The sequence below is a fragment of the Mustela nigripes genome, chromosome 5 (assembly GCF_022355385.1).
Source record: "Mustela nigripes isolate SB6536 chromosome 5, MUSNIG.SB6536, whole genome shotgun sequence".
Lineage (NCBI taxonomy): Eukaryota > Metazoa > Chordata > Mammalia > Carnivora > Mustelidae > Mustela > Mustela nigripes.
In genome coordinates, this window is record NC_081561.1 from 24,602,146 (window position 1) to 24,621,130 (window position 18,985).

An 18,985-nucleotide genomic window follows, 5' to 3' on the forward strand; every position below is an offset into this window, starting at 1 on the left:
TCCAGTCCTGCATCTGAGCTCCTTGCTCAGCAGAGAGCCTGCTTCTCCCTGTGCTTGCTCACGTTCTCTCTGTGTGTGTCAAATAAATAAGTAAATTAAAAAAAAAAAAACTTAATTCCAGAAAAAAATGTATGATTTCTTAGTTATGTTTTTTTTTATTGATTCCATGTTAGATTATAATATTTGGGGAAAAAGCATTACAATTAATTACACTTGTTTATACTTTTAACAATAGCTACTTGGAAAATTAAAATTACTTATTATATAGTTTTAAGTCTTACATCTTCTTGGGGTTATTGACGTGGTAACACCAGTAAAGGGCAACCAGTTTGCCAGGATGCCATTCTTTGGGGCAGACTCTGTGGTGGTGTTGCATTCCAAAGAATCTGTTTTTTTACTTAAAAAAAAAAAAAAAAAAAAAAAAAGCATGTATTCTTCTCCAAAAGCAATTCTTAGTGTGTGAAAACAAAAAATGTTTTGAACTTAGTTTCTTTACCTGCCTTTTTTTTTTTTCTCTGCAAGAGGGCTCTCTTGTCTTGTTCCTAAGCAGAGTTGTCTGCTTAGGAAACAGAAGAACCTGGGTTGCAGTTTGGTGAGGCTCTGTCTGCAGGCTTTGTCACTTTGAAAATGTTAGTCCCAGTTTTGTTGCAGTCAGTTTGGTGGATTTATTCTTGAAGCAACCTGAGTTACTCAATTGTTACATGATGTGGAAGACTAAAATCCTGACATTTACTTTATAGATGCCTTCAGTTTCAGAAGGTGGTGATAATAGAAGTGTTCAAAGAAGAGACAGAAAGACTGATGGAAGGTGTTAAAATTTGCATGAAAAAATCACTCCTCACTGCTCAAGACTGAAGTACCATAAACTATTACCTGAACACCAAAAAATTCAGAATTCTCGTCTGATGACAATGCAATGAGATTATCAGTGATTTGTTTTGCAGTGATTGGAATATTTTGTCTTTGACCTCTGAATTTATCATCTGACAGCTTGTAATAAGAGCTCCAGCAGTTACTGGAAATGCTGATTTTTATTTTAAATGATCCCCACAACTGCTTTTAATTCTTTTCACATCCTGAAAGAGTCACCATAGGTGTGATTCAAACTCACACATCAATAGCTTACTAAAAGCAACATATCCATCTCAGCCTAAATACTATTTGTCCCATAGGCTACCATCCTAACAATCTAAAAATGATGAAATGCTCATAAATGGGAGAAGAAACCATGCACTGTCAAGAGAAAAACTAATCAACAAAGTGGGATTCAGAGATGTCCCTTGTAATGGAACAGTCAGAAAGGAAGTTTCAAATACCTGTGAGTATCATGTGAGAGGCTCTAGTGGAAAGTAGAGACCACGTATGTCGGCAGATGAGAAATTTCAGTAGATTGTTGGAAACTGAAAGTCAAATGGATATGCTAAATTAAAAAAAAATACACAAGGTAATAGAGCTATAGGATGCTTTTAATGGTTTACAAAAAAAAAAATTGGAAAAAAAAAGATCATTGAAGAGTTAGTGATTAATGTCAAGTGGTCTAATATATTTATAACAAATCCCAGAAGGCAAAGAAATAGAGAGTGGAAAATTATTTGAAGAGATAATGACTGATTACTTTCTCAAAATAATGAAATCAAGCCACAGCCCCAAGACCATAGAAACCTAAGCATTTCATATTGGGGTGTGGTGTGACCCTATTTACCTCCAATTCAAACTGCTGGAAACAAATAGAAGAGAAAATATTGAAGGCAATGAAAGAAAAAAATACATATTATATATAGCTGAAAAAGATAAAAGTTGCTGCAGACTTCTCACCAGAAATTACATATGTCATGAGACAAGGAAATGACACTTCCAAGTGATGAGAGACCAAAAAATCATAATAATTTTTAAAACCCCAAAAAACTCTTAACCCTGAATTCTCTACTAAGCAAAAAATATTTTTCAGAAATGAAGAAGATATAAAGATATGTCCAGACAAACAACATCTAGCAGACTTGCACCATAGGAAATGTGAGAAGATATTCAAGAAGAAGGAACAGGAGACAAAAGAGATAGGAAGGACTGAATGTGCACAGAAATGGTTACAGTGCAGGCACACAGAAGGCATACATTCCCCAATTTTAATCACACTCAATAAGATCGACTCCATAAAGCAGTAGTAACTGCTGTACCGTAGACATGAAAGCAAACACATGACAATGATAACACAAACCAGAGAGGGCTAGACTCTCGCCCCACACAGGGGCAGGGGACCTGGGCTAATTGTACGTGTGTATAGAAAGCCCTAGGGAAGCCAGTCCAGATCATTTTTAAAAACATGAAAGACTGGGCGGGGGTGGGGTGGGGGCTGGTTGGGAGAAGGGGGGTGGGGTTATGGACATTGGGGAGGGTATGTGCTATGGTGAGTGCTGTGAAGTGTGTAAACCTGGTGATTCACAGACCTGTACCCCGGGGATAAAAATATATGTTTATAATAAATAAAAAATAAAAAATAAATTTTAAAAAACCATGAAAAACAATAAGGCAATAGTGAAGATAAAATTAAACCATGTTTCAATCAGAGAAAGACAATTATCATATGATCTCCCTGAAATGAAGGATTTGAGAGACAACGTTGGGGGTTTGGGGACTAGGGAAGGAAAAAATAAAACAAGATGGGATTGGGAGGGAGACAGGCCATAAGAGATTCTTAATCTCAGGAAACAAACTGAGGGTTGCTGGGGGGAAGGGAGTGGGAGGGAAGGTATGGCTGGGTAATGGACATTGGGGAGGGTATATGCTATGGTGAGTGCTGTGAAGTATGTAAACCTGGCGATTCACAAACCTGTGAATAATACATTATTTGTTATACATTATATAATACATACATTAGTTACATATACAATAATACAATAATTAGTATTACAAAGTAATACAATAATACATTATATTTTACTAAAAATAAAAAATTAAAAAAAATTAAACCATGTAAATGCTCATAAATTTCAAAGACAGGAAGAAAGATAAAGGAAAGAAACACCTAGAAACAACTTAAGAAGACAGTGGATTTTAATAGCAATATGTCAGTGATGACAGTGATGACATTATATATAGATTACCTGAAGGCATCAATGGTAAAGTCTGTCAATTTCTGGATAATAAAAAATTGGACCCAGCTGCAATACTGGAGCAAACCCCAGCTCTTAACAAGGCAATTCTAGTCTCACCCCTACCGGGAGTGGGGTTCGAACCCACGCGGGCACATGCCCATTGGATCTTAAGTCCAATGCCTTAACCACTCGGCCATCCCGGTGGCACATGCAAGCATTCTTGTCAAAATTACTAAATTAGAATTTATTAGAATTCTTGGGAGAGGAGTCAAGATGGCGGAGAAGTAGCAGGCTGAGAATACTTCAGCTGGCCGGAGATCAGCTAGATAGCTTATCTAAAGATTGCAAACACCTGAAAATCCATCGGCAGATCGAAGAGAAGAAGAACAGCAATTCTGGAAACAGAAAAACAACCACTTTCTGAAAGGTAGGACCAGCGGAGAAGTGAATCCAAAGCGACGGGAAGATAGACCCCGGGGGGAGGGGCCGGCTCCCGGCAAGCGGCGGAGCAACCGCACACAAAATCAGGACTTTTAAAAGTCTGTTCCGCTGAGGGACATCGCTCCAGAGGCTAAACCGGGGCGAAGCCCACGCGGGGTCAGCGTGGCCTCAGGTCCCGCAGGGTCACAGAAGGATCGGGGGTGTCTGAGTGTCGCAGAGCTTGCGGGTATTGGAACGGGAAAGCCGGCTACAGAGACAGAGCCGACAGTAAGCTCGCAGCTCCGTGTTACCTTGAACCGGTCGCAGGCTCGGTGAGCTCGGAGCGCGGCCGGAGGTCAGGCAGACGGGAGTAACTGGGCGCGGTTCTCTGAGGGCGCACTGAGGAGTGGGGCCCTGGGCTCTCGGCTCCTCCGGGCCGGAGACCAGGAGGCCGCCATTTGTATTCCCGTCCTCCGGAACTCTACGGAAAGCGCTCAGGGAACAAAAGCTCCTGAAAGCAAACCCAAGCGGATTACTCACCCCGGCCCCGGGTAAGGGCGGTGTAATTCCGCCTGGGGCAAAGACACTTGAGAATCACTACAACAGGCCCCTCCCCCAGAAGATCAACAAGAAATCCAGCCGAGACCAAGTTCACCTACCAAGGAGTGCGGTTTCAATACCAAGGAGAGCAGCAGAATTCCAGAGGAGGAGAAAGCCAAGCACGGAACTCATGGCTTTTTTCCTGTGATTTTTTTTTAGTCTTGCAGTTAATTTAATTTTTTCTTTTTCATTTTTTTTTTTCTCGCCTTCGGGTAAAAATTTTTTTTTTTAACTGTTACCTTTTTCTTTTTTAACGATTTTTTACTAGTTTATCTAATATATATATATTTTTTTTTACATTTTTCTTAGGTGTTTTCTTTTTTTAAAAAATTCTTTTCTTTTCTTTTTTATTTTTTTTCTTTTCTTTTTGTTTTTTTTTTTTTCTTTCTTTCTTCTTTCTTCCTTTTTGAACCTCTTTTTATCCCCTTTCTCCCCACTCACGATTTTGGATCTCTTCTAATTTGGTTAAAGCATATTTTCCTGGGGTTGTTGCCACCCTTTAGTATTTTACTTGCCCCTTCATTTACTCTTATCTGGACAAAATGACAAGACGTAAAAATTCAACACAAAAAAAAGAACAAGAGGCAGTACCGAAGGCTAGGGACCTAATCAATACAGACATCGGTAATATGTCAGATCTAGAGTTCAGAATGACAATTCTCAAGGTTCTAGCCGGGCTCGAAAAAGGCATGGAAGATATTAGAGAAACCCTCTCGAGAGATATAAAAGCCCTTTCTGGAGAAATAAAAGAACTAAAATCTAACCAAGGTGAAATCAAAAAAGCTATTAATGAGGTGCAATCAAAAATGGAGGCTCTCACTGCTAGGATAAATGAGGCAGAAGAAAGAATTAGTGATATAGAAGACCAAATGACAGAGAATATAGAATTTATTAGAATTCTTGTCCCTGGGAGGTTATGAATATACCTGAGAAATCTGAGACCAGGCATCCTGGGGAGGGGGGGGGGACTAACAAAATGTCTATGTGCAACAACTATTCTAATCACTAATTTGTACCATACATTACAATGGGTGTTAGGGAAAGACTGACACATCCCTGATCTTGCAGACTTGCATTAAAATGAGAAATATTATTAAAGAAAAAGCACAAAAAGAAAGAAGTACTATAAAAGACAAAAAAAAGAAAGAAAAAGAATACTCACATTGTCAGATTCAACTCACTTTATCACCACTTACGCTCAAGGGAAGACCCTTCTCTTAGTGGATTTGGAAAGAAATCCAAAAAGGAAAGGGAGTGGAGTAAGAGACAGAGAGAACCCAGCCACATGAACTGTCTCTCTTAACTCTCCAAAGGTGGTCTCTACCCTGCTCACTTCTCATCAGACAACACTGGTTTGCCTGCTGAATCTAAGCCCCCATTCCAAAGTCAATGAATCTGACTGTCCAGGTGAGGGTTTTGGGTCTGGAACCAGAGAACAGTCAATATTGAGACAAGCTACCTTTGGAGTAACTTTAGAAAACCCCACAGTACACATACGGAGTTTGGAGTTTAACATGTGATACTGGTTTAATAAAGACGTATCCTAACCAAGGGTTCTAACTCTCCACTATTGACATCGCTTTCCTGAGTACCTAGTATGTGCTAGGCACTGGGTCAGGTGCATATAATCTACTCAGGCAGTAATAAGACGCTGTCCAGACACTTCAGTTGGGACTGAGTTTAAGAACTTATTAAAACAGGTTCCAGATATGCATTGGTGGGGGTTGTACTGAAAGTCTGTGAAGGCTTCTAGAATCCCCAACAGGGTTCCTTTTTCTCCATATTCCTGCCAACCCTTGTTTGTTCTTATCTTTTTTTATAATAAAAAACATTCTGACAGGTGTGAGGTGATAGCTTATGGGGGTTTGGATTTGCATTTCCCTGATGGTGAGTGATGTTGAGCATTGTTTCATGTGTCTGCTGGCCATCTGGACATCTGCTTTGGACAAATGTCTCTTCAGATCCTCTGCCCACTTTGTTTGTTTTTTTGTTTGATATTAGTTGTGTGAGTTCTTCATGATTTTTTTTTTGGATATTCACCCCATATCAGACATATGGTATGCAAATATTTTCTCATGTTCCATAGGTTGCCTTTTTATTTTGTTGATGATTTCCTTTGCTGTGCAGAGGATTTTAATTTGATGTAGTCTTACCTGTTTATTTTTGCTTTTGTTGCCTGAATTATTGTGATTCTTAGCACAGAGTAGAATTATCTATAGAATTTATAAAATATACTGAACTAGAGAGTGTAAATACCTAAATGTGAGAGGTAAAAATTAATAGAAATGTAGGTAGAGAAATGTCTTTGTGACCCAGAGGTCAGAGAGGACCTAAACAAAAATTCTAAAAGCACAAACAGTTGGTATAGTTTACTTCATCCAAATCAAAATCGTGTTCAATGAAGGCCATAATGGAAAGGTCAGTGGACATGTGTGAGTAAAGTAGAAGATATCTGAAGCATTTAACAACAGCTTCATCCATGTCATGTAGTAAGAAGCCATAAAAATCAGCAAAATCGGGCAGAAAATTCAACATAAAATGGGTAAAGAATAGGAACAGGATGCTCATAAAAATGAAGATAAAGAAGACTCTGAAAAGATTAACTGATTTAAAGCAATTAATATTATTAGTACTCTATGAAAATGCAAAATAAAATGAGATATTACTCTACCAACATAGAGTTTGAAGAATTAGAAGGTTGGATGCACCCATTATTGCAGAAATGAGGATATCAGGACCCTCGTGTCCTGCTGATGCAGGTTCATGAGGAAGCAGCCATCCTGGAGAGCAGTCTAATAATTTTAACTCAAAATTAACGAGATCCAATGATCCAGATATTCTGCTGCTAGGTGTATATGATCCCCACTCCTCATGGCCTCCCCCAAATCTCAGAAAGTCACAGATCAAGTCATATGTGGATACTAACTGCAGCATTATTTTTGGTCCTTCAGAATCAGACTCAGCCATGCCCCCATCATTAGTGATAGGTAATAGATGATCAGTAGTAGACCGGTAAGTGTGTTAAATGCAGAATAATGAATATTATGATACTATGAAATTTAATAGACTAGATGTTCATGTAACAACACTAGTGAACCCTAAAAAGAAAGGCTTTTTAAAAGATACCTAATGAAGTTCTTTCCTTCATTACAGGATTATTCTGCTCCTTGGTCTTCAAAATCCTACTGTTGCTCCCATGATTTTGTTTTTTTTGTCCTTATACATTTATGCCTTTAAACATCCCTAGTCCTCTTTCTAACATAGGTTGGGATAGAGAGAAAGCAAATGCTGTGCTTATTTCCCCATAATTATAATCAAGTCCATCTCTGACTGACTATGATTTTTCATCAGTATGGAACACAAAGGATTCCTAAAATAGTGGGTGGTGATAGGGAACCACCATTTATATTGGGATCGAAATACTAAAGAGGCTAGGGAAGAATTTTTTATGTCAAATTTCCCTGTTTCTCATTTCACCACTGACCATTTCAATCTAATGAGGTTAAGCTAAAGGAATAAATGTCATTTAGGACATAATCAGAACTTCATTTGCAAGCTGTTTGTTACTTCTGATGACGCTTCCTAAATTCTGACACATGCTGACTGGGCTACCAGTATCCTTTGCCCGTGAATTTTTTTTTTTTTTTCTGCCTTGTTTTTTAAACTTGCCCAAACCCACTCAGGAGATTTACTTATTGCTGTCCATCTTTGCATGAGCACCCCCCCCCCATCTTTCCTTTTCAAACCTCAAGAAGGTGTCTTATTTAGGAGTGTTAATAGCAGGTTGTGAATGACTCTCACCACCACCAAGATCCCGACAGGCTGTGTCCTGCCTGATGAGATTTCAATTCTCCAGATCCTTCAGCTTCCAAAAGAAAAGAGCCTGTGATGTCTTTTGTCCCCCTGGCAGGGAGAACATTTGATACGTTCCCTCCCCCAGGCAGTTAAAAGAAAGTGAGCCCAGCCTGTCCCGGAAAGAGGGCTTGTCCGTGTCCCTCGCAAAGGCTATGGGTAGGAAAGCTGACCATACTCACTCCACCTGTGGCTCGCCATCGCGGGGTCCAGAGACAAGTGTCCTGGGCTCGCTAGTTGGTTCTGGCTCCTACAGGACAATTTTCGGCCGTCCAGAGAAGGGCAGGGCATCTTACACGGTCAGAGACAGCAGCCTATGACATTAAGACTTTTCCCAGTTACCTGCCTAGAATCCCCCGCCCCCTCGTGTCTGCAAAGTGACTGGGGCTCTGGGGGGGGACACGGGCCTGGCTATGAATTGTCCAACTCCGATATTGTGGATGCTAAGAATGGGAACGTGTAGAGGGGAAACAGCGCCTAGGGCAAGAATACAGCCTCAAGGGAAGGATAAATTCATTGAAGATCAATTTTAACTAATTCTGGAATGGAAAGGGCCCGGAGGCCGTGAGTTTCCGTAGTGTAGTGGTTATCACGTTCGCCTAACACGCGAAAGGTCCCCGGTTCGAAACCGGGCGGAAACAAGGCCCGTTGCTTTTCCATAAATTCTAAATTTTGTTCTCCGGATTTTCTACTTCTATTTGCCTACTTTTCTGCCAAGTCTCAAGGTTCGTGCTCCCTTTGCAGCCCAAAACTCTAAGTTACAAGAATGACGTTACAGCGCAGGAGCAGAGCTGAGACGGGCTCCCTCTCCCGGTCAGGGTGCATCCTGATCAGGCTGCGTCCTCCCGGCGGCGTCGGAGAATCTGCGCTGCGCGGCCGGGACCGCTGAGCGAAGGCCTGGTCCGCACCCTCATGGGGCAGAAGCGACCGGGACCAGCCCTAAGAGGGGAGGGTGGCTGGTGGATGCAAAAAGGCCGAGCGAGCCGAGCGGAGAGTCGTTCCGGGGGAGGCCGACAGGTGGCAGAAAGGAGCCCACGGGTCCAGGGCGGCCCTCTTAGGCCATTGCTGCCTGACTGCGGCCTTCCCCCTGATAAAACAGGAGGACCCTGGATTTCAAGCAGCGAAGTGCCTCCGCAGGTCTGAAGTTTTTTAGAAGGACCCCTCTGCCAGACCCGCTGTGTGCAGCGAACAGTGGAAGCAAGGACATCTGTGAGGTCCCTTTCATCTTGCTGCGGATCAGAGAGAACGGTGGCTTGGACAGGATGGTGGCAGCTGAGTTGGTGAAAAGCAGTTACAGTCTGGATATATTTTAAAGACAGGGCAAAAGAAATTCCAGAGAAAATGGATACGGAGAGTGAAAAAAGTGGAGTCGGTAATGACTTTGAGGGTTTTCTTCAGGAAGGATGGAGTTGCCGTTGACTGAAATGGGGTAGACTGGAGGGAGCAGCTTTATTGGGTGGGGAGGGGAAGTGGGAGCTCTGTTTTAGACGTGCCAACGTGTAGATGTCTGGTATAAAACACCCGGGGTAATACTAAGCGATCAGTTGACTACGCACGCCCGGAGTTCAATGGAATGGTCTAGACTCTAGACACAAGTTGGTGAGTTGTAGTCATTAAGCCATGAGAACAGATGAAATCACCAAGAAATGAGTGTTTATGTCCAGGGACCAAACCCTGGGACATTCCATTATAGAAAAGGGTGGCAGAGAAGAGGGGAAACAGAGGATATTGAGAAGAAGAAGACAGGGAAGTAGAAAGACTACCAGGGCAGCAGTGTCTTGAAAGTCAGATAAAGAAAATATTTTAAGAAGGATGAGTTGCCTATGGCCCCTAAGAAGTCAAGGACTTAGAAGTGATGATTAATTTTAGACATTTAGAGGCCATAGATAGGAAAGGGAGCGAGGGAAGAAGGAAGGAAGGTCGAAGTAAAATGCTGAGAATATAAATTAACCACAAACTTATCAATAGCCACCAGAACCAGTCTGTCAATGATAATTGTTTTCAAGGCAGTGAATCACCTTCAACCCCTGCCTTCTAAAGGTCAGCTGGTCAGAGACAGATTCATCTCAAGGCCCTTGAGTGCTAAACAAACAAGAGCCTCTCTTCCCAAAATCATGTTTCCGCAGAGTATATCAACCCGCTCAGCCCCCCGAAGTCCTTGCTTCCATGAGCCCCCTCCCCCAAAAAATCTTCCCTTGGCTCTAGCCTAGCTCTCCCCCTAAGTGAGCTTTGGCTACATATTTCAAGTTCTGAGTGATGGCTTCATCATCCTTTAAAAATGCAACTTTATCAAATCTGAAACATCTACCTTTCATTTTTTGCTGGGATTTTATTTTATTTTATTTTATTTTTTTTTGCTGGGATTTTATTTTTTATTCATTTCTCATTCCTGCTATCCTTGTGTATCCTGTACAATAATGTGGGCTCTACAGCCATGTTGTCTTGTCACAGACAGACTCGGGCAGGTGTTTGTCCTTTATACGGGTGTGTTAGATTCAGCAAACAAAATGCCAACATTTGAAAACACCCTCTGACAGAAAGGCTTTGCACACTCTCTCCACAAATAACTTACTGAATGCCCAGCTTAGGTTCAAAACTGTTGTAGATCTGAGAGATCCAGAAAAAAGAAAAACAAGAACTCTTTGTAGGGAGCAAACAGGTAATTTTTAAAAAGGAAAGGAAAGGAAGGTACACTTGCGTACGATTTGATTTTTTTTAACAATAGGAAATATGGACTTCCGTGGTGTTGAGAGGCAGCGGGGAGACGGGGGAAGATCAGGTACGTGAAGGGAGGAGCCACGAGATGGGTGTGCGGACTCAGGGAATGGGACAAGGACACATGGGGGGGGGGGCAGAGGCCAGGCCACCAGATCCTGTGTCACCTCCAGTCCTACCCCTACTCCAGAACCTCCTTTTCTTTACTAAGATTTCTATGCGAAGGCTTTAAGCCACTTTTTCTGAAGATGGTGCTTCTTTTTCTTTCCTTCCCCCCAACCCCACCTTGGAGAGGGGGACAGAGAAGGTGCGTGTCACTGCTGAGGACTAAGAAACAACGTTGACATTTAACCTCAGTTTTATGTTGGAGAGCCTCTTCCCAATGCCTGCGTCGAGTGCAGCAAAATTAATTTTATTTAAACACAGGAACTAACGCCTTTTCTGGACTGTCTGGGGATCAAACCCCCCAACATCAGTGTTGTTAGCAGCACCTTCTGCCCACCTGAGCTAACAGCCACCTGGCCAGACCCTCTTCTTACTTAAAAAGTAAAAAGTTGGGGTGCCTGGGTGGCTCCGTAGGTGAAGTATTTGCCTTCCACTCAGGTCATGATCTCAGGGTCCTGGGATCGAGTCCCACGTTGGGCTCCCTGCGCAGCACGGAGTCAGCTTCTCCCTCTCCCTCTGCCCTGCTCTCTCTCTCTCTCACACACACCCGTTCACTTTACCTCTCAAATAAATAAATACAATTTTTAAAAAAGGTAAAAAGTTTATTGGCATTCTTGTTTTCTTTAAAGCTAAGGGATATCCTTCTCATTTTCCAAAAGAGACTTTTTTTAAGGGTGGTGAGACAGGGGGCTGGGCTAAGGAGCAGAAAGAGGGAGATTGGGAAGCAGATGGGGCAAGACTGGGACAGGGACAAAAGAGAAGAGAAGAGAGTGGCTGAGGACACGCCAGGAGCAGTGAGGAAAGCAGAGCGAGTGGGCAGGGCCAGGCCCGGGGGTGTATGATCTGTAGGACAGAAGGTAGAGGTCAGGCCTAGAAACGGGGAGGCTGAGGGACAGAGGGATGGGAAATCCAGGGGCAGGGAGCGAGCGAGAAATGGATCTCAGGGCCCAGGTCTGCAGGCCTCCACATGCCCACTCCCGCGTCGCTGCCCCGCTGCGGTGGCTCCCACAGACGCCTGTCCGGGGAGAAGCGTCCGAAAAGAACCCGAGCTCATGTCGACAGGATATAAGTGTGCAGGCCGCGCCGGACACCTGACGAAGGGTGACAGGCGAGCAGAGCACCCGGAGGCTTGTGCGGACAGCATGGCCGGCAGGCCCGCCCTGTGGCTGGGCCCTCTGCTCCTGCTCTCCCTCTGGGCGTCCTTGGCTCCAGGTAGGAAGACGCTGAGGGTCAGGCAGGGTCTCCCCAGGGGGCCTGGCCTGACTCCTTCCGGGTCTGTGTCCCACAGGCTCCCTCCTGAGACGCCTGGGGGAGCACATCCAGCGGGTTCAGGAGAGCTCGGGCCTGAGCCTGACTTCGAGCCCAGGGGCTGGGGCCCTCCCGAAACAGGGGTGGCTGGAGCAGCCGCTGGACCCCTTCAACACGTCCGACAGGCGATCCTTCCTGCAGGTGAGGCCCGGAGAAGGGGAGCCCGCGGCCACCTTCCTTCCCTAACTCTGCCCCCAGTCCCCACATCCCTGGACCCCAGGGCTCCTCCTCTGCCCTCTGTCAGCACCCCGTGGCCCTCTGAAGAGACAAGCGGGAGAGAAAGGGACACATAAATAAACAAGCCTATTTCACGTACCACCAATAACACGCAGGAAGAGCGAGAAGGGAGAGAGGCTGCGAGGCACCGGGAGGAAAGGAGAGGTCAGGCCTCGCCAGCCTGTTCCTTCTTCCCTGTCTCACCCGACAGCGGTACTGGGTGAATGACCGGCACTGGGCCAGCCCGCGGGGACCCGTGTTCCTGCATCTGGGCGGCGAGGGCAGCCTCGGGTCGGGCTCCGTGATGAGAGGTAAGAAACGAGGATGGGGGAGACGCGGCTGGGGAGCTGGTGGGGGCAGGGGCGGCTTGCGCGCCCCCCAACCACACGCTCTTCACAGGGCACCCTGCGGCGCTGGCCCCAGCCTGGGGGGCCCTGGTGATCGGCCTGGAGCACCGGTTTTACGGCCTGAGTGTGCCCGCTGGGGGCCTGGACGTGGCCCAGCTCAGCTTCCTGTCCAGCCGGTTCGCGTGAGTGACTTGTTTGGGGCGGTGGGATGGCGGGTCTGCGTCTCAGCCTCCCTACATCGTTGTGGCCGGTGCATCATTGTGGCGCGGCCTGAAGCGGACCCCTGGGTCTCTGGCTCATGTTTTCTTCTCTTTTCCAGTCTCTCTGGATCTCTGGGTCTCTATCCTCCCTCTCTTTCTCTCAGGCCATACTTGCCTCCCTCTCGCACACAGCGTCCCCACTCGTCTTCGCTTCTGCCCCAGCCCCGCTGGGGCTGTACCCCGCTGGGGTACAGTCCAGATGCGGCTAAGGGCCGGGCACAGCACAGACCCCCTCGAGGGCGTCTCTCACAGGCCTCTCCTCTAGCTTAGAGGAAACGAGAATCTTCGGGTGGCCCCGAGGTCCGCTGTGAACCCTCTGACCAACACTTGCTCCCGCTCTCTGGGCTCCAGCTGCTCAGAGGCCCCGCGGTTCTCCGGACTTTGGAGCACGCTTCCCTCCGCAGGGAGGGGGCTGCCCCCCACGTCTGTGCCGCTCCCTCCCCCTTCTCCCCCTCCCGGACCTGACTTGGCGACCGCCCCTCCCGGTCCTACACCTGCTCCGCTGTTCTCCACTGCTCCCGCAGGCCTGACCTGTCCCTTTCCCGCCTGGCGTCTCTCGGCCTTCCTTCCGCCTGCACCCCTCCCTGTCCCCACCTCGGTGTTTCTTTCTCTCGGTCTCTCCATTTTCCACAAGCGCTACCGGGTTCTGACCCGAAAGTCCGGGAAGGAAGAAAAACACTTGGGATAGGAAAGAGGATGTTAGACGCATCCCAGAGCCCCTTTTAATTGGGTCTGTCCTTCCTCCGCTGGCTTCGCCCGCTCCAGCCTGGGACCCCAGGTCTTCCCGAGTGGCTCTCCCTTTCTGCCCGGACTTGTCAGGTTTCCACTTAAAACGCCTCAGAGATTTTTCCTCCCCCACGTAGTCGGGGGGGGGGGGCGGGTGGAGGCTCTCCCGAGGGGCCTCCCCTGGCCCAGGCTAAGAACCCGGGGCACGGGGATCCCTCACCCCCATCCCGGGAGAAGAGCCCTGGCGTCCGGCCACACCCCCCTCCCAGTCGTGTCTCCGGGTCCCCGCCCGCGCTGGGAGGGAATCTTCGGGGACTTCCGGCAAGGAGGGCCCACCGAGCCTCCCCTCTGCCCCCAGGCTGGCGGACGTGGCCTCGGCCCGCCTGGCACTCGCCCGCCTCTTCAATGTGTCCGTCTCCAGCCCCTGGATCTGCTTCGGAGGCTCGTACGCCGGCTCCCTGGCCGCCTGGGCCAGGCTGAAGGTCCCCGGGACTCTGGGGGCGGGCTGGGGGGTCCCCTTCCGAGGACAAGGGTACCCGGTTCCCGTTCGCTTCGCCCCGCGCACTCCTCTCCCCCCTGAGGAACTTGTCACCAGAGTCACCAGAGGGTGGGGTCTTGCCTAAGACCGCAGGCCGCGGGAGTGACGCGGGGAGGCGGGAGTGTGGGGTCCCCGGTCCCTCGGCCCGCAGGCTGACGGCTGTCCTTCTGCAGTTCCCCCACCTCATTTTCGCCTCGGTGGCCTCCTCCGCTCCGGTGCGGGCCGTGCTGGATTTCTCGGAGTATAACGAGGTGAAGACGGCGGGCGGCTGGTGCGGGAGGGGTCCTCGCGCGGGGAGCCCGCTGATTCCTTCTCCCGCGGCCCCCCTGCAGGTGGTGTCCAGAAGCCTAATGAGCACGGCTGTCGGCGGATCCCCCGAGGTAGGAGATGGGATCAGTCCGAGGGGGTAGGGGGACGGGAGGCCTTGGAAATGGAGGCTAGAGGAAAAGGGGGAAGCTTGCAAGGTGCGGGGGTCTGAGGGAGGCCCGAGACCCGGAAGGTGGGCGGACTTTAGAGCGCTGGACGGAGAGATGCGGCGGGCACCGAAAAGCGGGGCGCCCTAGCAGGGGCGGGGCTGATGCGGGACGGGGCCTGGGGCGGCGACCCTATCAGGAGGGAGAGGCTCCGCGCTTGTTGGGGTGGCTGGGATGGGACGACCCTATGGGGGGGGGGGGGGGGGGGTGAGGCTCGGCTCCCGGTAAGAGGGGGGGGGGCGACCTTCTCAGGGGATTGAGGCTCTGCGCGGGGAAAGGGGGTCCGTGAACCGACCCTATCAGGAGGGAGAGGCTCCGCGGGGGGTAAGGGAGTGGGGGGGTGGGGGGCGAGCCTCTCAGGGGGTGTGGCTCCGCGCTGGGCGCCGACCTCTCAGGAGGGAGAGGCTAGCGGGGCTCGGCCTCGGGCGGGCATTCCGGGAAAGTGGAGCGCTCGCGAAGGACGCGGGTCGGGGGCCAGGAAAGGCGAGGCCCAGGCCGGAGTCTTCACCAGCGCGGACCCTCGTTCCCCGCAGTGCCGGGCAGCGGCGTCCGCAGCCTTCGCGGAGGTGGAGCGGCGGCTGCGCGCGGGCCCAGAGGCTCGCGGGGCGCTGCGGGCGGAGCTGGGCGCCTGCACGTCGCTGGACCGCGCGGAGGACCAGGCGGAGCTGCTGGGGGCACTGCAGGCGCTGGTCGGGGGCACCGTGCAGTACGACGCGCAGGCGGGAGCGCCGCTGAGCGTGCGGCGGCTCTGCGGACTCCTCCTCGAAGGCCGGAGCAACCGCAGCCTCTCCGCGCCCTACCACGGGCTCCGGCGGGCAGTGCAGGTGAGCGGCCCTGCGCACGGCTTGGTGCGGGGGAGCAGGGTCAGTCGGCAAAGGGTGCCTGCTCCTCTGCCAGACCTTGGGACCTTGGGCCAGCGTGAACCCTTCTGAGCTGTAGTTTCCTCATCTGTGAAATAGGGATGACACCTCCGGGCCCTCTAGAAGGTGCAGTGACTTCGGTCAAGGGAAGCATGCCGTTTGCAGGCGTTAGCGACTGTGACTGTTACCTCTTTCGCCCATCTTGTTCTGTCCACTTCCCGGGGCCTGCAACAGAGTCTAGCGCAGCGCAGAAGCTCAATTAGCATTTACAGAAGGAAGGAGGAAATGTAGTAGAGCCGGGGATTCCAGCCACGGAATCCACAGCTACAAAGAGCTCTTCCTTCTCCAGCGCTGTCTGGACCAAATGCTGTTAAGAAGGGCTTCACATATATTATTTCACAAAATCCTCGTGATAGTTCTAGGAGCGAGGCACTGTTTTCATCCCCACTTACAGAAGAGGAAACCGAGGTCCAGGAGATGATCACTTGCCCAAGGTCTCACAGCCATCTAGTACCTCTAACACACATGCACCCAGGCACCACTCACCCTGACCCCTGATTCCCACGAGAACTCTGCAGATCTTTGGACTTCTGACCTTTGACTTGCAAGGACTTATGTATGCTTTCTGGCCGTGGGTCCTGACTTGCTGCCAGGACAGGAGGAATGTATGTATGTATGTGTGTATATTGTCCTCTAGGTTGTCATGCACAGCCTGGGCCAGCGGTGTCTAAGCTTCTCCCGAGCAGAGACAGTGGCACGACTGAAGGCCACAGACCCCCAGGTGTCCGGTGTGGGTGACCGGCAGTGGTTGTACCAGACTTGTACGGAATTCGGCTTCTGTGAGTGACCCACCGCACCCTCACCCCCCAAAACAGTATTCTGTGCTGTGCCCAGAGAATTTGTCTCCTGGAGGGTCTGGACTGATTTTCATTTCGCTGGCACAACTGGCCAGACTGCTGTGCATTGTCTAGCCTGTGGGTGTGGGTCTAGAAGATAGACACTCCACTGGAGTGTGCGTGTGCCCTGGGCACTCACATAGCTTCTCTCACACAAGCCCTCCACATAGGTGATCACCCCTCCAATCTGCGCTTCATCCGTATCCCTGTCCTGGGAAGGGCCCCCACCATCTCCTGAGTTACCATCTAGAAACCCTGGCAGCCTTTCCCGTGCCTCCTTCCCTTTGCCCCCACAGCCTGTCAGTCCCTGAGCCCTGCCTGTTCACCGCAGCTCCTCTCTGTTCCCAGCTCTGCTGTCCCGGTGGAGGCCCCCAGCCCCTCCTGCCTCCATCTCTGACCCAGCCTCCTCTCTGGTCTCCAGGTCTTCTTTTCACCCATAAAATCTAATTTCCTCACTGCATCGAGAGTGATCTTTCTAAATACGACCTTGTCCTTCCTCTGCTCAAAACCCATGGGTCCTAGAGTGGGATTGCCAAATACAATGCAGGATGCCCAGTTACATTTGAATTTCAGATAAACATTTTTTAGTGCATGACCTAAATATTGCATGGAACATACTTATACTAAAAAGGTGTTTGTTTCTCTGAAATACGAATGTAGTGGAACATCCTGTAATTTCAGGGCTAAATCTGAGTACCATACCCCAGCGTTCAGATCCTTTCCACATCCCTTGAAGGCAATGAAGATATGGTTTAAAGTGAAGTACTCAAGTCCAATTCCATTGTTTCATAGCGATGTGATCTTGTACAAACTTGGGCAAATAACCTAAGCTCTCCCCCTGGGCCTTAGTTTCCACATCTGCAAAGTGGGAATAATGACAGCGCTTCTCTCATAAGGTGGTTTCTAGAATTAAGGGAGGTAATATATGTCACATGCTAAGAATAACACTGGTATACAGCAGGTACTCCCCAAATACTTATTATTATTATCATGATGATGATGATGATGGTGATAATAAGACATTGCATATTTTGACCCCCTAATGTACCAGCTTTCTTGAAACCTCAGGAACTTGGCCCATACTATTCACTTGTCCTGGATTACTTGTCTTCCTCTCGTCACCCAGTTCACTCCTCACAAGATGCTTCCTCCTCAGGAAGCCTTACCTGATTGCTAGAGCTAAGTCTGCCCCCTGGCTTACTGTCCCACCCCCTCCATAGCTCTGTGTTTCCCCCCCTAGTGCTTTCCACAGTCTTATCATACAGACCTTTTTGCCTGTCGCCTCTGCACTGTGAGCCCTGTCACCTCAGATCCTGGGACTATCTTGGTTTCTGCTGTGTTCCCAATACTGTTCACAATGCCTCTGAGCATACAGGAGGTGCTCAATAGGTGGTGGAGAAAGGAATGAGTGAGTGTCAGGCTAAGGGAGTTCCATGAAGGCTGGGGTGGGGAGCTAGGGAATTTGAGCAAGGGAGGCGAGGTCCAGTTTGTGCTTTTCACTCCTGTGTCTGCCCCCTCCTCCAACCTATGTGCACGTGCAGGCTCCCCTCTTTATGAGGCTTTCTCTTTTCTGTCTTTGCCTGGTCTGGCTCATTCTTTCTAATTCCTGAAGGTTTTTATCCCTGGCCGGATGCTTTTCTGGAGCCTGTCATGCTCCCTCTGGGATTCCTCCTTCCCGGGGCTTTCTCCATCACAGACTTGACCAGGAACTTACTCAAGGGAGGGTATGGAGCAGATGTGGTCATCACCAGAGAAAGCTCTGTAAGTGATTAGTAAAGGGGAGGGCTGTAGGCCCCAGGATGACAGACTTTCCTTCCACAGATGTCACCTGTGAGGGCCCCAGATGCCCTTTCTCCCGGCTCCCCGCACTGCCCTCCCAGCTGGAGCTCTGCGAGCGGGTGTTCGGTCTCTCCACTTCATCCGTCGTGCAGGCTGTGGGCCAGACCAACTCGTACTATGGTGGCCAGACCCCCGGGGCCACCCAGGTGCTGTTCATTAATGGTGAGCCAGGCATCGGACCCTGCCTCCTAGATCCACACCTAGCTGGGGCACAGCACACCATTGTTCCCTTTCTTACCAGGGGACACAGACCCCTGGCACGTGCTGAGTGTAACACAAGCCTTGGGACCCTCGGAGTTAGCCCTTCTCATCCCCGATGCCTCCCACTGCATGGACATGGCCCCGGAGAGGCCCTCAGACTCCCCTAGCCTCCGCCTAGGGCGCCAGGTAAGAGAGCCCCAAGCTGGGTCCTCAGCATGCTCGTTTGCATATTGCTTTGCACGTGCCTGCCCCGGGCCAGGCCGGAGTCTGACCTTCCCAGTTTTCCCCACAGAGCATCTCCCAGCAGCTGCAGATCTGGCTTGGACTGGCAAAGCAGAGCTCTGTAAGCAGTGGGGGCTGAGGGGCCCATACCCTCGCCTCTCCCTGGGTGGCCGCCTCGGTCCTGGACGGACTCACCAGAGGAAGCAAGCAGCTCATGGGGAAGGAGGAAATCTCCGGGAATTGGGTTTTAGCCCC

The 18,985-nt window shown here is 49.4% G+C and overlaps 1 protein-coding gene, 1 long non-coding RNA gene and 2 other non-coding genes across 4 annotated transcripts; 2 read left to right on the plus strand and 2 right to left on the minus strand.

Annotated features, from left to right (window-relative positions):
- Positions 1–193: 193 nt before the first annotated feature.
- LOC132017160 (uncharacterized) lies at positions 194–4,377 on the minus strand. Its single transcript, XR_009404186.1, has 3 exons — positions 3,102–4,377; positions 1,317–1,400; positions 194–397 (listed from the first exon to the last, which is right to left on the minus strand). It is a non-coding gene; the product is annotated as an uncharacterized LOC132017160 (long non-coding RNA).
- TRNAL-UAA (transfer RNA leucine (anticodon UAA)) lies at positions 3,213–3,295 on the minus strand. The gene has a single exon. It is a non-coding gene; the product is annotated as a tRNA-Leu (tRNA).
- A 4,155-nt stretch (positions 4,378–8,532) lies between the features above and the next one.
- Positions 8,533–8,605, plus strand: TRNAV-AAC (transfer RNA valine (anticodon AAC)). The gene has a single exon. It is a non-coding gene; the product is annotated as a tRNA-Val (tRNA).
- A 3,291-nt stretch (positions 8,606–11,896) lies between these two features.
- PRSS16 (serine protease 16) lies at positions 11,897–18,960 on the plus strand. The gene is made up of 12 exons (XM_059401505.1): positions 11,897–12,056; positions 12,133–12,293; positions 12,580–12,679; positions 12,729–12,897; positions 14,060–14,183; positions 14,413–14,490; positions 14,572–14,619; positions 15,246–15,536; positions 16,270–16,411; positions 18,290–18,469; positions 18,549–18,694; positions 18,801–18,960. Exons 1-12 carry the CDS (start codon positions 11,897–11,899, stop codon positions 18,867–18,869), a joined length of 1,668 nt encoding a protein of 555 aa, XP_059257488.1. The 3' UTR covers positions 18,870–18,960.
- Positions 18,961–18,985: the final 25 nt, after the last annotated feature.

Coding starts and splice junctions, on each gene's coding strand:
- PRSS16 (XM_059401505.1), top strand. CDS start 11,897: ATGTCGACAGGATATAAGTGTGCAGGCCGCGCCGGACACCTGACGAAG. Junction 14,491..14,571: donor ATTTCTCGGAGTATAACGAG/GTGAAGACGGCG, acceptor GCCCCCCTGCAG/GTGGTGTCCAGAAGCCTAAT. Junction 16,412..18,289: donor TTGTACGGAATTCGGCTTCT/GTGAGTGACCCA, acceptor TTCCTTCCACAG/ATGTCACCTGTGAGGGCCCC.